Raw genomic sequence first — 19,864 nt, forward strand, 5'->3', positions numbered from 1 at the left:
ATGGCGCTGCAGTCATGGACTGTGCGGCTGGTCCCGGCGGAGGTTAGAGTCCTCCCTCGGGCATGGGTGTGTGTGTTTGTCCTTAGGATAATTTAGGTTAAGTAAGGTGTAAGCTTAGGGACTGATGACCTTAGCAGTTAAGTCCCATAAGATTTCACACACATTTGAACAACATTTTTGTGGACGACAATGAGCGACCACATCGAATTGCTCAGGAGGCAGAGTTCTTGGAACGAAACGATATGTGGCGAATAGACTGGGCTGCCAATTCCCCGACTTAAATTCCATCGAGCCTGTAGGGGTTGGGTTGGGGAGACGTACTGCGTGCGTCCATATGCACCAACGACCAGTCAGAGTTGTGAACCGCGCTGGTAGAGGAATAGAACGCCTTACCACAAAACCCATCACCAGCCTTGTTTCCGCATGGGAGCTCGTTGCGGATCATGCATTGCTTTCCTGTCTTTTGTAATGTCCAGGGGACCATCACAGATCGCGGTGACTTCAGCGTAATTATTGTCTTTGAATAAAAGTGCCATTTATGTTCACTTCATTGCCCATTTCTTTGCTACCTTACGTACATCACTGTACAGTTTCTTTCTATATATGGTCCAAGTTTTATCGAGGTGTTACTTGGCAGTCATACATCACGCGAAGCTTGCTTTCGTCCTTACGTTTAGCACACCATTGTCGCTTCATTCAGTACACTGAAACACTGTTGCTAATTTAGTGCAGTGGATAGAGTTTCTTGATTATAATAGTGAATGGTTCGAACTCTGTTTCGGGTTTATTTTATTTTTATTTGCAAATTTTGTTCAAAATGGCTCTGAGCACTGTGGGACTTAACTACTGTGGCCATCAGTCCCCTAGAACTTAGAACTACTTAAACCTAACTAACCTAAGAACATCACACACATCCATGCCCGAGGCAGGATTCGAACCTGCGACCGTAGCGGTCACGCGGTTCCAGACTGTAGCGCCTATAACCGCACGGCCACTCCGGCCGGCTTTTGTTTAACCCAATAATATTGTAGTATATATTGTTTCTTAAGCCATCTGTGACCTAAAAAAGAAATACGTTTATACCAATTCCCCAAAGGCAGTATGTGCACTGGTTACAAGCGTCTATGCGACTCTTGTAACTGCGGATGCTGAGAAACATGATACAGGGAGTTTGGAGATGCAGGAAGATCGCATTGAGAATCTGCTTCCATGATAACGCATGTTTTGTGAATGACATTCTATCACTGATGGTGTGTTCATAATATTTAAGGAAGTTGATTACGCGCTACATCTAGCCACTTACATTGGATGTAATATGTATGCTTAACACTCCATACTGATAGGTTTTGCAGCTATCTCCATCCTAAGATACGATATTTTTATTTGACTCATGTGTCTGACCTATGACAATTACGTTCACTGTCAAAAAAACTGTGGCTGCGAGACGTATACGGATCACGAAAAAGGGTATACTAAAGTAGAATTGGGCAGAATAAATGTAACAAATAATATGAAAGAACACCTAGATCCAGACTCTAACCCTCTACCTCATGTGTTCCCAAAACTCTACCCACTGAACTAAATTAGCAGCAGTGCTCTGGTGTACTGAATGAAGCTATGGTTATAGTAATGCCAAACTGCCAGTTTTGGCGTCCGTTTCCCACCGAAAATAAACGTAGACTAAAATTTTGCCAGAGATATTGTTGCACTATTAGCATGGAACGAATCACACTGTGAAAGATTCCGGGATCGTTTCTTCACTCTGTGTAACACGCAATCGTAGTATCCGTAAACTATAGGCAGATGAAAGTCTTTTTTTTTGTAAGACTATGAGCTGCTAATAAACAAAGCTTTACTTACTAGCAGTCATCATGAGACAACATAAAAACATTTCATGGTGCCTCAGAATGAGAAGCTAAATTAAAACTGCTAGCAAATATAGATTCGGTTATTACCGGCTCGAGCTTTTACACAAAAGAAAGCTTTCTTTCACTATTTACGAGGTATATAGAATGAAAACGTCCAAAAACTCTTTCCATGATGGAATCAGTACATTTCTACTTAATCACATTACGTTTTGTTAAGGCGGGCGTATGTGTGAGGCAATAGCCTTTAATGGAAGAAATGAACACGACGTAATGGAGCATCAAGTTGACCAACACATTGAGCACTGTTAAACTGAAGGAAAGTATCCTGTCGAAATTTTGTTTGTTACAGGCGGTCCCTGTCACCAGCAAAGTGCGCAGGGATTATAGTGAGTTGAATTTCCTACATGGAGAACGTAGTATTGTTAGACTTTGGAGCAAGCACCTACCGGTCGCTACTGCTTGACATCATCCATCTTCACTGATAAAACGGTCGCTGGTATAGACGGAAATATTATTATTTCCCTGTACCACCATGGTGACATTGATTCTTATTCAGCGCTATTTTTAGTCAGTGAATTAATTAAAATTTGCTCTTCAGCGCAGGAGTAGCACTGAACACAATAACGTACGCTTACTGCAATGAGTGAGAATGCACACAAAGCACTTGCAGTTTTCGTAATAAACTCATTACATTTTGGGCCATTGCTAAGTTAACTGTATATTTCTATTTTGAAAGTGAATGGACTCGAAATCAAGTTTTGTTGACATGTAAATACAACAGATATTTGCTATACAGTGAATTAACGCTTGATCATATTGCTCATTGCTTTCTCTGGGATAATTTTTGAACCAAGCAGTGGAAAAGAAATTTCTAAAAGCGTCAGAACACGAGATTAAATTACACAACAGTAATGGCACTTTTTCTATACGTAGAAAGGCCGCAACAGTGTCGTGACGCTTGAGAACATCCGACCATAGCAGAACACTACCTCAAAATGTCCACAACAGACTGTTTTATGCCCTCAGTTCGCCTCCGTAGGTCTCGGGCCGCTATGCGGAGGAACGGTGTTAAATTCTCAGTGCAGCCAAGGATTTGTCCTTCGTGAGAGGACTGGAACGTTGTACATTGGCTCTAGTGTGGCCAATGTTCGAGCTACTTGACAGATATGTAGGGACTCCAACGCCGAGAAAGCCGAAAACGACTGCGAGAGAGATGTGCTAATGCAATGTCCCTCTATACCGCATCCGCAAAACGCCACTGACAGGATGACACGAGGATCGTCGGTTCCGACTGGGCCAGAACGTGGACGTTTTATGCTCCGTATTATGGCATTTCTGAAGACCGAAAATCTCCTGTGTGAAAAACAAGGTTCAAATGTATGTGAGCACTACGGGACTTAACATCTGCGGTCATCAGTCCCCTAGAACTTAGAACTACTTAAACCTAAGTAACCTACGGACATCACACACATCCATGCCCGAGGCAGGATTCGAACCTGCGACCGTAGCGGTCGCGCGGTTCCAGACTGAAGCTCCTAGAACCGCTCGGCCACCACGGCCGGCTCCTGTGTGGAAACAACATGGGTTTCCAAAATGACGATCATGCGAAACCTAGCTCGGTCTGCTCGTCCACGAGACCCAAGAAATGTACAGAGTGGAGCACGGCAAATTGCTTATGAATTCACGTTCTAGCGGCACTGTTGGTCGAATAGAGGGGAGAGTGAGCGTGGTTTATAGTGACCGACTGGAGTTTGTATTCAGTTGTTGTTTAGTTGCAATAACGCAATGTACACCTGAAGAGCGCTCATTTTGTGTCGAAGTGTATGTCTCGAATTCTCACTCGATCATTGCAGTGCAACGTGCTTTTCATTTGCGATTTGCGGTACCCCACGCGGACGTGTTCCTGAACGGCACTGAATTTTAAATTGGGTAAGTGCATTCAGAACAATAGGGCATATGTCATCTATACGAAGAGGACCTGAGAGAAGCGTTACAACATCACAAAACGTCGAACGAGTTAGAGCAGCAGTGCTAAAATCTTCGAAATGGCTCTGAGCACTATGGGACTTAACATCTGAGGTCATCAGTCCCCTAGAACTTAGAACTACTTAAACCTAACTAACCTAAGGACATCATACACATCCATGCCCGAGGCAGGATTCGAACCTGCGACCGTAACAGTCGCGCGGTTCCGGACTGAGCGCCTAGAACCGCTAGACCACCGCGGCCGGCAAAATCTTCGAAATGCTCAGTTGGGAATCACGCACTTGCTCTAGGCATTTCAAGACGTTCTCTCGACTGGATGCTTCATAATGAACCGAATTTTCTCCCATATAAAATGTGTGTGGTCCAGAAATTGTCAGTACGGTATTATGTAAAACGGATAACATCTTGTGAAGACATGCTTGCAACCATACCCCCTCACTCAAATGTGTTCTTTTCTGATGAGGCACATTTTCACCTTCAGTGAGTGTGTAAACAAACAGAATATGCTGTACTGGAGCGACACGAACCCCAGGCAAATTCACCAGAGGCTCCTGTGTGCTGCGCCATATCACGAGTAGGCATCATTGGACCTTACTTTTTCCAGGAAAATCGTCGTGCTGTAACTATGAATTCTGATCGTTACTTAACTATGCTGCAAGAGTTTTTCCAGCCGGCTTTCGAGGCAATGCAATTACAGGTTACCTGGTTTCAACAAGACAGTGCCACTGCAGACAGCGGGCATTACCATGAATTTTTTGAGGCAAACGTTTTATGGAGGGCTTATCTCTCGGACGGAGAATCTCAACTGGCAGGCACGATCACCGGACTTCTCCCCATACCGATTTTTTTCTTTGGGGTTACCTGAAGTCAAAGGTGTGTTAAAACCGTCCCAACATCCTGAAAGACCTACAGAACACTATTGATGCTGAAACTGCAAGAATACCAGAAGACATGCTCTTTCAGAGCGCATGAGAATTCCAGAAAACGACTGCGGCAGTGTGTGGATTGTGAAGGTAGACTGATTTCTCAGGATCTATGCACCCAAATTGCGTGAAAATATACTCACATGTCAGTTCTAGTATAATATATTTGTCCAGTGAATACCCGTTTATCATCTGCATTTCTTCTTGGTGTAGCAGTTTTAATCGCCAGTAGTGTAATTGCCGGCCGTTGTAGCCGAGCGGTTCTAGGCGCTTCAGTCTGGAACCGTGAGACCGCTACGGTCGCAGGTTCGAATCCTGCCTCGGGCATGGATGTGTGTGATGTCCTTATGTTAGTTAGGTTTAATTAGTTCTAAGTTCTAGAAGACTGATGACCTCAGATGTTACGTCCCATAGTGCTCGGAGCCATTTGAACCATTTGACAAATAATTATTGAGGAAAAAATTCCATACATCGCGCAGTTACCAAGTTATTTAGCATTGAAGTTAGCAAATCACATCGTCGAGACCTCAAATTCAAGCAACCTGCCAGACACGGTTTCGCCAAACGCGTTCTTCATTTGTTTTCCTCTAACGGAATAAACATAGTTTTTGCTCACCTAACTAAATTTACCACTTCCGAAAAAGGTACATTTTTAACTGGTAATGAGTATTTGAACAAGTGGTAACTCACGGACGCAGAAATGTCTGTGCATTACCGCAGTTTAATGCGTGCGAGTGCTTGAATTGGTGCACGCAACGAGCTGATTGGTTAACTTCAGTACTACATAATTCGGAAATGGTGCAACATATCAAATTTTCTCTCTTAACAACTATTTCTCACCACAACCTCCTCTGCAACGCCCTTTCAAGCTTTTCACATTATTTCTGACCATTCTGTATATAAATGACCCTGTGAATAAAATCGGAGTCCGCAGCTCGTGGTAGTGCGGTAGCGTTCTCGCTTCCCACGCCCGGGTTCCCGGGTTCGATTCCCGGCGGGGTCAGGGATTTTCTCTGCCTCGTGATGACTGGGTGTTGTGTGATGTCCTTAGGTTAGTTAGGTTTAAGTAGTTCTAAGTTCTAGGGGACTGATGACCATAGATGTTAAGTCCCATAGTGCTCAGAGCCATTTGAATAAAATCGGAAGTTCCATGAGGCCTTTTGCTGATGATGCTGTTGTATACATCTAACATTCTGCGTGGTGTCTGTTTATTTTAAGTCGTGTCTCCCTACCTCTTTCGCGCAACGACGCTCTGAGCGTGTTTTTTAGGGAATTGACTAGTTTGAACCTGGTGCCTGTTGCTGGTAAGGAGACGCCTGACTACGCACGACATTTAGAGTTCTGAGGAGTTCAGTGAGACTAGCGATAATATAATCAAATACTTAATGATTTCAGCGTCAGCTCCACTGCACTCCCAGTAAAAGAATCTTAATACTATCTAAATTTAGTGGAAGGGGTTAAAGGCTTCCCTATTTTTAGTTAGCCGGTAAAATAACGTCGAAAAAGCAGTTAAGTTTACCATTGGAATTTTTATTCTACTCACAAAACATTGTTTATAAATTGTACTGTTGATAAAAGGAAATATTTTAATACAGGATGATAAAAACCAACTGCGTTCAACAAAAATGTGAACGAATATTCCCTGAATGGGTTTCCAAGTTCTATAATGGATCGAAGGATGACCTATGCCATATCTCATCTATAATTTAGGTTTAAATTAAGTCTCATAAAAGAGAAAACTATAAAAAATGGTCTACAGTGACCCTCAATTATCTTTAATTACGTATTTAACTTGTCGTAAATTACAGTGGCTTCTCAATAATTATATAACAGAAAAATCATCGCGTTTCAAATTTTAACGTCAAGTAGCAAATGTGAATATCACGAAGTTTAATTGACGATCGACACTAGTATTACGTAAAAAGGGGATGTAACAGATGAGACTTTTGCAGTTCTGAGCGAAGCGTTATGCGCTCTTATGCGGCATCGCGTGCATTCATTACCTTGTCGGTGGTTAGGTGGTGTCAGGGGCAGCTGGCGGCCCAACTCCACACACCTCGCCGTCTCGGTAGCAACTCTCGCGAACTTATCTTTACCGCTGTTTGCCGAAGTTGTTTAAGAGAAAGGCATCTGGCTGTGTTTTCAATGACCAATCCGCGTCTCAATGTTAAGCTCCGCCTACAAAAGTTCTGTCTATCCAATGAGAAACATTATACTTTTCGTGGCGGGGCAATGTTCTTAATGTTTGCTACGTAACAGAGACGCATATAGTTTCACGCTAAAATCTTGCAGCTGGTGTGGCCCTTTTAGTATTATCGTAAGATCTATACTGTTCTTCTGGAGGACTCCATCTTTTAACATGGGCTGGGGGGATGGACCTCTTGGCGGTCAGCCTGCGATGCGGGTGTCCCATTTTCCCGCTCTTATCGTAGGGCCTTCTAGCCTACACGGCTCTGCTCTTGGCATCTGTTCTCGTTTCACCCCTCGGAACTGTGTCTGTTTCACGGTGGGAAGGTATGACATGCGTTTAGACGTTCTTGTGTTAGTCTGTGGTATTCCATTTGCTCACTCGTTGATCATATTACTTTGGTTAATTTAATGTCAGGATTTATTCGGAGCTATGTGACATATTGCTGGATTTGCTATCATGTCAGCGGTTTCATGGAAGGTGTTGGATTTGCCTGACACCTTACATACAGAGATGTTGAAACATTAGAAAACTAGCAAAATGTAGGGAGACCTGCCGATCGACGTTTTGTACAGGGACTGGCAGTTGACCCTCGACATAAATAATGTAAGGTGTTGGCAGATTGTATGATTGTATAACAATCACTGGTATCAGTCAATCAATGAAATATCTAGGAGTATGCATATGGTGCTGTTTAAAGTGGAATGACCACATAAAACTAATTGCAGGTAAAGCAGAGGACACGCTGAGATTCAATGGAAGAATCCTCAGGAAGTGTAGTCCACACTCAAAAGTGGTAGCTTAAAAAAATCTCGTTTGATTTATGCCTGCATATTACTCGTCAGTGTGGCGTCCTTATCAGACAGGGTTGATAGTGGAAATAGAGAATATTCAAAGAAGAGCGTCTCATTTCTTTACAGGTTCATTTAGTAAGCGCAAAAACGTCACAGAGGAGCTCAGCCACTGGCAGACGCTGCAAGAGAGGGGTTCTTCATCACCGTGTAGTTTAATGTTAAACTTCCGAGACTGTACGCTTCTATAAGACTTAAGTAATACATTTCTTTCTCCTTTGTTTACCTCGACAAAAGACTATGAAGGAAGAAATTGAGAGATTCTAGCCTAGACGGACTCTTAGCAGCAATCATTCATCCTGCAAACCATTCGGGACTGGACTAGGAAACGTGGGAAGTAGCACGCTTTAAATGTTTCCAAAAGTAAAATGTTGTGTAACTAGGGCCTCCCGTCGGGTAGACCGTTCGCCGCCGGGTGCAAGTCTTTCGAGCTGACGCTACTTCGGCGACTTGCGCGTTGATGAGGATGACATGATGATGATTAGGACAACACAACACCCAGTCCCTGAGCGGAGAAAATCTCCGACCCAGCCGGGAATCGAGCCCGGGCCCATAGGATTGACATTCTGTCGCGGTGACCACTAAGCTACCGGGGGCGGACTTTCCAAAAGTTAACGGGCGGTGAACAAATACAGGCATCACGTCTCTTCAGTGAAAATTTTGCTAAACCTGACAATATTTATGTCCGAAAGAAAAGACACTAACTATATATCACTAAGGAAAGGATGGCCAACGATCTCTTCACTGCGGCTGCGCACCAGGTTCGAACTCTTACGGGAATCGACGAAATGCAGCGATTAATGAGGAGCACTACATTAGTAGTGTGTGGATAACTTGAGAGTTTGGGTCTGACGGGAGGCGTGTTGTGGTAGTCCGTGCAGTTGCCGTGACCACTGTGTCCGGGTGGCTCAGTGGTCAGAGCTTCTGCCTGGTAAGCAAGACTCGGGTTCGAATCCCTGTCCAGAGCAAATTTTCAAAACTCCCTGTCGATTTAAATCAATTCCCATTTGCAGCCAACTTCTGTAATTCCTTTGCAGCCGATAATAATTGCTGCTGCCGATGAATAGACGTCTATCTCAATCAGTTTCCGAAGGAACACTGTGAAGTGAACAGTATGCAGTGGACATCTGAAGCCGGGTGCTTAGTGAAAGCCAACTGGATATGGAACCAAATAAGCAGCACGTCTTCACCGGGTCAAACAGCCCATAAAATGGACAGCTGCTGAATGGAGGCGTTTAGTATGGTCCCACGAGCCGCTATTTTGCCACTTTCCAAACGATGCAATACATCGAGTGCAACGCGCGCCCTTTGAGGCATTAAACTCTCCATGTGTGGAGGGTGTAGATCATGTCGGTAGCGATTGTGTGTTGTTTTTGAGATATTTTTCGTTTGCTGACTCGGACCTACTAATTCATGTTGTTATGCAAGTGGACCAGGACGCTTATTTCTTCATAATTGGTGACCAAGTGCTGCCCTTTCTCCTAGGTCCCTACGACGAATATGATGTGGACACTTCCGTCTTCCAAGATGACAACAGTCTTGTTCGCATTGCTGTATTAATACATTCCTGCGTTCCTGGTTTGTAGAAGACTCAGGAGCCGTATAGCTCCTCTACTGGTCATTAAATTACCCGATATTACTCGCATAGAACATGTACGGGATTACTTGGAACAGTAGATGAAACGTAATAAAAAACATTCCAAGAATTTTATAGCTCTTTGGAATCCTATGGTCATGGCTTCAGCTGGATATGGGATACCTGCTAACTCTATCAAGCAGAATTGTGGACATTATCTACACTAGAGGCAGTGTTTCATAGTAGTAAGTGACAAACATCTTGTATAGCGCTCTTGTTTAAGAAACTTTCTGGGCCTCTCTTCCAAGTTTATAGTTATTGCTCTCGGACAAACAAAATATTTGTAGGCAGCTTGTGATGGAAGTGATTAAGTGTATGTGGTTACTAGGCGGCGGTCAGCGCAAAATCCATCCTGCGACATGGAGAAGAGCAGACTCTGCATGCGGTGGCAGCATCGGCCAGGTTGGGCTGTGGCAGGCAGCTACTAGCTATGGGTCTTGCTTGCGGTCATCGTTTACCCAAAGAAATACTTGCACATCGTATCAACAGACAGTGAAATACCTTATATCAGTTCTGGCAATAAAGTATCGCCTCTGAATTATTTCAGATACCTTTACAGTTGAAGGGCAAGCTTTGAATCAAAATTTAGTTCCTGCACATTGGTCCTCCTTACCGACTGTCCCTCTGTGGAATCTGATAAAATATATTTTATAGCAGTTAACATGTTATTCGATTCGCACTGAGACTTGGGCGTTTGCATTTATGAGAATATGTCTCTCTGCGGCATGAAACACCTACCCCGTAGAGTCTCTCTGTCGCGTTCGTTGAAGATTATTGTGACGCTCTCGAGAGACTAAATAAATTTATAACGAAGTAAACAGCTCACCTCTGAATCATCTCTGCTTCTTTTCTATATTCTAGTTGCTAAGAACCTCAATCCAATAAAAAGTAATGAAGAACTGATGGACAAGCTTCTTCGTGAGTGAATTACAATTCATAACTCTTCCGATAAATTTCATTACAGTATCTACCTTTCCCTTTGATAGATTTAGGCAGTCGTTCTCTCTTAAGGCGTTGCAGGCATCTACTGGTAGAAATTTGACGGTTGTGAGATTTCAGTAAGTGATTACTGTTATGTTGTCAAACGACAGTTACTTACGCTGACGGTCAGCTATCAGACTTGCCACAAACTGTCATCAATTTTATTGGGTTCGAGAATAGTTTTTTAACCATGCAGCCCTCTTGTTCAATTGGAAGAAGTGCTTTCCCAAACTGAAACAATAAAAAATTGTTTTTCTGCTTTGTTGTTGTTGTGGTCTTCAGTTCGGAAACTGGCTTAATGGAGTTCTTCATGCTACTGCTTCCTGTGCAAGCACCTTCACCTGCTGCAACCACATCCATTTGAATTTGCTTACTTTAATTAGGGATTGGTCTCCCTCTAAAATTTTTTACACCCCAAACTTCCTTCCATCACGAAATTCACGATTCCTTTATGTCTCAGGCTTCACGCTATCAACAGATCCGTTTTTAAGTCAAGTAATGCCATAAATTTCCTCTTCCCTCAAATAGATTCAATACCTACTCGTTAGTTATCCCATATAACCATTTAATCTTTAACTTTCTACTACAGCACCACAGCTTAAAAGTTTCTATTCGCTCCTTCTCTGAACTGTGTATCACCCGAATTTCACTTCCGTACAAAACTACACTCAAAATACCTTCATAAAAGACTTTCTAACACTTAAATTTATGTTAGTAAGTAAAAACAACTCATTTTAAGTAACTCTGTTCTTGCTGTTGTAGATCTGCATTTTATATCGTTTCTGTTTCTGCCATCGCCGTTTCTTTTGCTGCACAAATACCGTCAACTCTCGATAATTAGAAATTTAAGGGACCTCAGAAAAAGGTCTAGTAATTGACAGGTAGACTTAACGACGGTTTGACTAGCCGTGGTTGAAACAAGGAAAAGTCGAAATTAGGGTTAAGATAACAAAAATAAAGTAAAAAAATGGTGTTACATTTTGAATAACATTCGTATTTCTTTCCGAAGGGAATCGGAAATTAGCTACTACGTTTCAAATTAAGAGAAAGTTGATTTTTTTACCCATTTTATGATTCTTTTTATTTTAACATTTCAGACCAAAGGCACATATAATTTCGGAAAAATGCAAGAAAGCCCTAATATTATTTTGCAAAGAAACGAGTCATCTTTTGAGTAAACAAAGGAATGCTGCGACGAAATGAATGATGGAACAATTGAAGACTTTATTCGAACTAACGAATGTTAAATAGCCGCTAACTTCGAATTATAAAGTTTTTGCGGACGTTCTTTGACGACGATACCTTCGATGTTTCGAGTGTACCAAAATAGATAGTATTTCTTCGACTTATCAAATGTTTAGCCAGGGATCGGAAAACTAGTTCAGTAGTCGAGAAATTCGATTCCTCGAGGTTCAAATTAGCATAACTGAAAGTAGTAACATGCCTGTAGTGTATCATTTCCTATTCTAATTCCCTCAATATCGTTCTATTCAATCCGACTACATTCCTTATTCATTTATACGTCACCAGGAATCCTCAAACGCCAGGTAGCTGGAAAATGAGTATGCTACACAATGTACCCTGCACCACACACTGTTGGGCGTCTTGAAAAGTATATACGAAGTAGGAATATGAAACGTTCTAAGTGTAATATTTTTTCAGAAAACGGTATTCAGTGGCATTGTGTCCTCGGCTATCTATTATATGTCCCTAGACTTGTTCCAAATGTCAAATCGCGCAGTAAATATTTAAAATATTCATCGCCAGATGGTGCATGGTCTTTTTCCCAAACAGTGCTTCCTTCTGGAGTTCCAAGTGCCGTCCTTCAAGGTCTGATCCGTTTAGTCTGGGATGGTTTGAAGAGAAAACATACAAGTTTCTGATGAGTGCGCACAGATTTTTTACACTTATAGAAATGCGAAACTGGTGAGCAAGTCGTTTGTTGCGCAAAATTAAAAGAAAAATATTCTTGAGTCAGCGAAACTTATGAGCACATTACATGTAATTACAATGAATAAAACTGACTTCTTTGGTTTTAAAGGTGCTACTGAAACACTGTTACCAAGTGATTAACTTTCACTGTTGCGAGGCTGGTTTGCAGGACTTGCAAATGCGTTATGATCAAAGTGTAACATACTCATCCATCTCAAATAGCTATTAAAAATTTACTCTGAAACACTAGAGTGGAAAAATGTGATTGTATTCCAAAGAGGAAAGACTACGGATGATGTATGACCATGGATGATGTATGCCTGCCGCACTTCATCCGAAAGCCCAGTCATGTTTGCCAGTTTGCGAAACAGAAAGACCTACTGACAAGGTTGCCAGTTATTCCTCGGCAGCACAGTGAGTTCTACAGTAAACTTTACTGCGCCTGTTACCAAGATTGAAGTTGTGTGTCAGTATTGACCCTTTTTTCCTTGAATTTAATTTTGTTAATCACAAATAAAACGCAGTGCGTCATTATTAACGGCACTTAAACAACTTTCTTTTAGCCATCAGTCTTCTGAGTAGACTGATGCGGCATGCCTCTGCTCTGCCAAACCTTTAATCTCAGAATAGCATTTGCAACATACACCCTCAATTATTTGCTGGACACATTCCATTCTCTGTCTTCCTCTATGGTGTTTAACAACTACCATCTCCCTCTAGTGCCATAGACGTTATTCCCTTACGTCTTAACAGATGTCCTATCATCCTGCCCCTTCTTACCAGTGACTTTCATACATCCAGTTCCTCGGTGATACAGCGGAGAACCTTCTCATTGCTTACCTTATCAGCCCACCCAATTTTTAACATTCTTCTGTAGCACCACATCTCAAATGTTTCAGTCCATGTTACACTACCGTACAATGCTTTGCTCCAAACGTACATTCCCAGGAATTTCTTTCTAAAATTAAGATCAACGTTTGATACTAGCAGACTTCACTTGGCAAGGAGTGCCCTTTTTGCCAGCGCTAATCTGCTTTTTATGTCCCGCTTGTTCTGTACACCACGGCTTATTTTGTTGCCTAGGTTTCGTATCTTCGTCTACTTCGTGATCATAAAGTTTGATGTTAAGGTTCTCGCTATTTTCATTTCTGCTTTATCTCATTACCTTTGTCTTTGTCCGAGTTACTCTGGATCCATATTCTGTACTCATTGGATTGTTCATTTCATTCAACAGATCCTGTAATTCTTTACTTTCACTGAGGATATCAGTGTCATCAGCGTACCTTATCAATCATCTTACAAGGTATCCCTTATTTGCAATTAAGAGCGCATTTTACTTTATTTCTAGTTTTGCTATTTCACCTATTTGAAGTGAATGTATCAGCACTGCGCTGCAGTACATACGGAGTAAGGAGCGAGCTGTAGGTTCCCACGTTGGCTAGCGGAGGCGGTTGGCTATCTGGCGCTTTCAGAGTCAGTGGTATGTTGTACCGATGCAGAAACCGCTTGTGACGTCAACAAAGAGGTACGTAGGAAAAGTACATTTATTCTGGCGGGAATCAAGTAATCGTTATTAAGTATTTTCTAACAAAAATTTGTCTTTTGCCACTCAGACATTAGGAGGAGTCAACGGGTTATAAAAACTATCTTTTAGGGATTTTTCAATGCCAGAAAATGTTGACATTAGTAAATAAATGAACAACTTTGGCATAACGGAAGATGTACGGTCTTATATGAAATATACCGATTATAGGCTCGAGTTACAGACTGTGCGCCACAGCCTGCATTCGTCGATAGGATGCCTTTCGATCTAGTCATGTGATAGACCATGCTCTCGTACCGTTGATAGCCTACAATCATTGTGAACAAGTTTATTTTATGTTGTTTCTTAAGGAAAATTACCACCCCGAGTAAAAATTATCAGCACAGAAAACTTTTGCTTGCTTTATTACGTAAAACGTAGAAGTATAAAGGGTTGGTGGTTAGTCACAGGTGGCCGGACACCAAAATCAAAGTTGTCTTAACATAAGAAGAAAGAAACAGATGAAGCGATAAAATGAAGAGGTATTGGGAAGAAAGAAGACGGGCAAAACAAGCCATATGTGATCCTGAAGGGTCCTAACGAAGCAAAAGAAGAAAACGTAGACAGTAGTATTGCACTTTCAGAATCCGACAGCAGGGGCGACATACTACGTCCTTGTCTTACACACTTTTTAATCCGAGCACGTCATTCTTGTTCTTCCAGTTTTAATGTTCCCTATTGGTTCATGTAAATATTGTATATCGCCCGTCATTCTCTGTAGTTTTTGCTCAGACTTTGTAGCATATTGCAACATTTTATATTGACGAACAGTGTTCCTCCAGGTCGACAAATCCTATAAATGTGTGTAGATTTTTCTTCAGTCTTGCTTCCATTATCAACCACAACGTCAGAACTGCCTCTCTGGTGTCTTACCCTTCCTAAAGTCGAACTATTCGTCGTGTAAGAGATCCTCAATTTTCTTTCTCATTTTTGTATGTTTTTCTTGTCAGCAACATGGATGAACCGTTAAGCTGATTGTGCGACAGTTCTCGCACTAACCGGCTCTTTATATCTTCGGAATTGTGTGGATGATGTTTTCCGAAAGTCTGATGGTATATCACCAGTTTCATAAATTCTACACACGGACGTGAATAGTCGTTTTGTTAGCACTTCCCCCACTGATTTTAGATATTCGGAAGGAATCTACCGCTTTTGCCTTATTTGATTTTAAGTCCTCCAAAGCTAAATTCTAATTCCAGTACAGGATCCCTTACTCTTCCCTATCGACGCCGACTTTTTCTTTTTCGTGTCATCAGATAATCCCTCCCCCCTCATAAAGGCTGTCAACTTATTCCCTCCACCCATCCGCTCTCTCATCTGCATTTAACAGTGGCTTTCCCATTGCACTCTACGTTTCTGTTTCCATTTCTCCACATTTTTCATGTAGCCATTTCGCCTTAGCTTCCCTGCACTTCCTATTTATTTCATTCCTATCTGACTTACATTTCTGTATTCCTGAATTCCACTGCTCTACTTCCTTCTTTCGTCGACCAACAGATGTATGTCTTCTGTTACCCTCGGTTTTTTCTTGTACCCACGTTTATCTTTCCAACTTCTGTGCCTGCACTTTTTAGAGATGTCCACTTCTCTTCGACTGAACTGACTGCTCTGGTATTTTTTATTGCAGTATCCACATCTGCATGGAATTCCAAGTGTATCTCTTCATCTGTAGCCCACTCCTAAATCCGTATCCCACTCCTTTGCACACTAACTCTTTCTCATTGGCCCATAGTGAATGTTGGAGGAAAATTTGTGAGGCGGCTTTCGGCGCAGCCCTGACGACGCGGTCCTACAAGGCCGACACACAACAGCGCTTTGCACTGGGTCGGTGGGGCAGTGGCCTCAGCATTGCGGGAGCCTGTGACGCCGACCGAGGTGAACGGGGCGCTGTATTGGAAACAAATAAATTATTTGGAAAGTTCTCGCCAAGTTTTAATATGGCACATTCTACGTCCTGGCACCAATCCACTACATTTGGTGTCTTCCCGCTGCATTTGGTCATCCTAATACATTCGGTGGCAGAAGTTGGCACTAAATTTGGTGTCAGACACCACTACAGTACTTAGAACCAGTTACTTCCCTGGTATAGCACTTAGAACTTTCTTTTACAGTATATTTAATTTATAATTTATTACTTTATGCAGTGATACGAGCAGCAGAATTTTGTGATATCGGAATACCTTCCCAATTTATAGATACAAGTATGTTACGTACAGAAACAGATACATTGTGTTTTGATCCTCATGCTAAATGCGAGATTTGGCACTTCAGAACGTTTGACATTTCCTCTCTTCATGTGACAGTTTAAATGTACCCTATCTTTAAGTAAAGACCATCTTGCTGAGAAACGGTGAACCTCATACGTGTTTTCGTTTCGTTTTCAGATCAAGGACCATGACAGTTGTGCTTCAGCTAGGTTCCCAGTATGCCGAAGCAAAGTGGCTGGCGTAATACCGCAGGGAACTCACCGATGAGCTGCGCCGCGTCGAACGTGAGCTCCCGCAGGTAGAAGACGGCGGCGGACTCTGAGTAGTAGACGTCGAGGTAGGCGTCGGAGCGTATGGCGGGGTTGGCCTCGTAGCGCGCGTCCACGCCGTACGCGTACACGTGGCAGTCGGGCAGGCACGAGCAGTTGAGCGCGCCCGCCGACTGCCCGCCTTCTGGCGCGCCGCCGTCGTCCACGCGGTAGAACCGCAGGTCTCCTGCGGCAGTCCGGACGCACAAGTTAGGCCGTCCGGGACCTCCGTCTCAATACTGTGACACTGCCATTCGTCTTGATTTATGTCATTTTATGGAACACCTTAACGGAAAGATGGAGTTGGATGTCGGGATACAACCCGAGGCATGAAGGACTAGATAATTCGGGAATATAGGGAGGTGTAGAGAGTAGAAATAGAGAGTGATCAGGGCTTGAATACAGTAACACTCCAGTGAATGTGAGTTGTAGTTTTAAATGAAGAAGCTTGCACAGGGCAAACATGTAGAACAGCATGGAACCAGTCTTTGGAGCGACGGCTGGAACAACGAAACGTATGTCCATTGAGTAGAGAAGAGTCTGATAAAACCGGGTAGTCTGATGAAACAGGGTATCGTACATTTCTCGTCTGACATGTGCTGCCAACTCCCGGTAAACATAGTAACCTCTTTGCCACTCGATGACCTTCATTCTTAGAGTAGCTTGCGGCCCTTCAAAAACATACATGAAATGTTGATGGTGTGGTCAGGCCCTCAACTACGCACCCACAGACTCGGAGTTGAAATATTGAAAGTTTTGGCTGGTTTCGTTGTCTAGGGGCTGGGATGTGTAGTTGCCGCATTACAAGCCAAATACTGCTGAGTCTACAGTATACAATATGAATATACATATGAATCGAATGTTGAAGGTTCCTATCACTCGGAAATTGCGAATGTAACGTAGAAATTTATAAAACAAAAGATTGCAATTAAATAAAATCTGTAGGCACTATTTTTAACGACTTTAAATGATGAGTACGATAGTAGAAGTACTTTTGAGAATGTGATTCATTTCTGCAAAACACTTCCTGGTGTCGATGGTCCAGCAATTAAATAAAATATAAGTTGAATAACAGAGAAACAATAGATCCTACTTCACGTAATCAGTTATGAGCAACAACATGGCTCGCGAGATTTTCACTTCTAAACGCATACTACGTCTTCACTGCAGAAGTCACAGAAATCTCACATGTGCACAAGTCGGCACTACAAAATAATCTCCCGCAACCACGCACGAACTGCTCCACTCTCCAAGTCTTTCCCGCGACTGTCCATCGCTTCTTCGTGTCCAGCACTCTCTGTGTCCTGTGCGACTGTCCCTCGCGCCGCACTGTTCCACACTGCCTCGTGTCCTCTCCCGTACCCCCTCACTTCCATATAGTCTCTCCACGTGTCCTTTTTGGAACGATCGCTGTGATTGGCTAGAGCGGTCTTGCCCTGTCTTCAAGCCAACGCACACATACAGTTATATTGAAACACTTTACAACTACTGAATTTACATTTAAATAACTTGAAATTAAATAAATATTCCTATGGCTGGACCATAAACACGCTCTAACACACATTATTAAATACATAAACAATTAAATAAACATATATCAAAGGAATAGCAACAAAAGATAGGCCAGTAGCCTAATGTCTCTGTGCCTTCTAAAACACAGTAAATATTTAACCAATTTCTTCATGAATAGTATGTATCAGACATAAACAAAGGCATAGAAGAATAAATATATTTATAAGCATGCTGCTACCGTTTTTTCGTGTAACTGTGGAGTGCTTATGATCTGATGCCATCGATAGTAATCGGCCACTTTGACCTCCAATAACTCAAGTACTATTCAAGTTACATGCCTGTAATTTATGCCAATTTACGATCACACTAATAGCTTTCTAAAGACACGTCGATCGACGCAATCGGATGAACCGTTTACATTTTGAAAATAATTTACAGTCAGATACTAAACTTCAAACTAATAAAGGTATTGAAAATCTGATTACACCATCAGAATCGTCGTGCAAATAATGGTAATGTACATGTTTCTTTTTGAGGTAACATGATTCATCTGGATACTATTAACTTCTATACGAAATGTGAAATGTCTGCCATTAAGGTTTCACAAAGTCCGCCATCTTTGGCACTCCCGGCGTGTCTCCTTCATCGACACAACGTCATCATGGAATTCCCAGCCACGCAGCTGGACCACGAGCTGGGGCTACCCCTAACTTTCGACACCACGTGGTTGCTGCCGGGCTGCGGCTGCCGAGAGGCCCCCGCGCGGCCACAACTCCCAACTTTCTATTTCCAGGGCGCCACAACTTGCCCGTTACCTCACAAGCTGCAGTCTGTTGAAAGCAACTCAGAGTTCTCTCGGTGGAAAAATATATTGTGTTCTGTTGTAATATTCGACTGTGAATTGTGCGTTTATATTTGCAAGACACTATTTTGAAGACTGTAAAATAAGTATGACATAAGTTAAACGTCGTCTGCACTACAGATCATTGAGCGTTTCAAAATCCTTGTCCCGCTCAGGGGCTGTTGAAATCAACTTGTTCTTAACATGTCGTTGTCGGATAAAACACGGTGCTACTAAGTTTGATAAAACAGGGTAATACCCCGTTTTATCGAACTGATTTAAAAATAGCCGTTTGCGATTTTCAAATTGTTTATTTAGTTTGTTCAATTAGAAAATTTATTATTATTATTATTGTTATTCACACGATCTGACTTAAATTATGCCATAATTATGGCTCCTTATAAAAGGAAAATTAACAGTCATGGAGTCAAGAGAGTATGAAAGTTGGTCCAAACAATGGGCTATTTGGAAGCGTCAAAGTCCTTCAGGGTTCCTCAGAGTACTCTGGAAGCACGCTTAAAAAAGGCCCGGAGTGGAATGTGTTTAGAGGATGCTACAAACTAGGGTAGGCCTATTTACTATTTTAGAAGAAATTAATTAAACTGTTTCAGTTATTATTATTATTGCTACTGTTGTTGTTGTTTTAAGTCTAGGTTGCTACAAACCTGTACTTAATCACGAGCAGGAAAATGAACTGGCTGAATATATCCTGTTAATAAAAGCAGATTGTTTGGATTGACCATCGATGAGGTGTGGAGTCTTGCTTTCGAACTGGCAGACAAAAAGAACATGCCACGTAACTTCAGCAAGACTGAGTGCATGCTGGTTCTATTCGTTTTTGAAGAGGAATCCGGAAATAAGCCTGCGTTCTGCCGAGCCAACATCTCTTGCCAGAGCAATGGGCTTTAACCGTGCAGTGGTAAAGCAGTTCTTTGGTTTGCTGTTAGAACTTTATAATGGGTACAACTTCACAGCCGATGGTCTATGATGCGGATGAGACAGGAATAACAAGTCCCTAATAAGCAATCAAAAGGTGCTTACCAACTTCA

General features: G+C 42.3%; 1 protein-coding gene across 1 annotated transcript in view; it reads right to left on the bottom strand.

Annotated features, from left to right (window-relative positions):
* The window catches only part of LOC124795788 (sodium channel protein Nach-like), a 136,986-nt gene that overhangs the window by 4,492 nt on the left and 112,630 nt on the right, over positions 1–19,864 (bottom strand). Inside the window, exon 7 of the mRNA XM_047259869.1 lies at positions 16,416–16,649. Within this exon, the coding sequence (XP_047115825.1) occupies positions 16,416–16,649 (234 nt within the window). The remainder of the gene's footprint in view (positions 1–16,415; positions 16,650–19,864) is intronic.

The sequence above is a fragment of the Schistocerca piceifrons genome, chromosome 4 (genome assembly GCF_021461385.2).
Source record: "Schistocerca piceifrons isolate TAMUIC-IGC-003096 chromosome 4, iqSchPice1.1, whole genome shotgun sequence".
NCBI lineage: Eukaryota > Metazoa > Arthropoda > Insecta > Orthoptera > Acrididae > Schistocerca > Schistocerca piceifrons.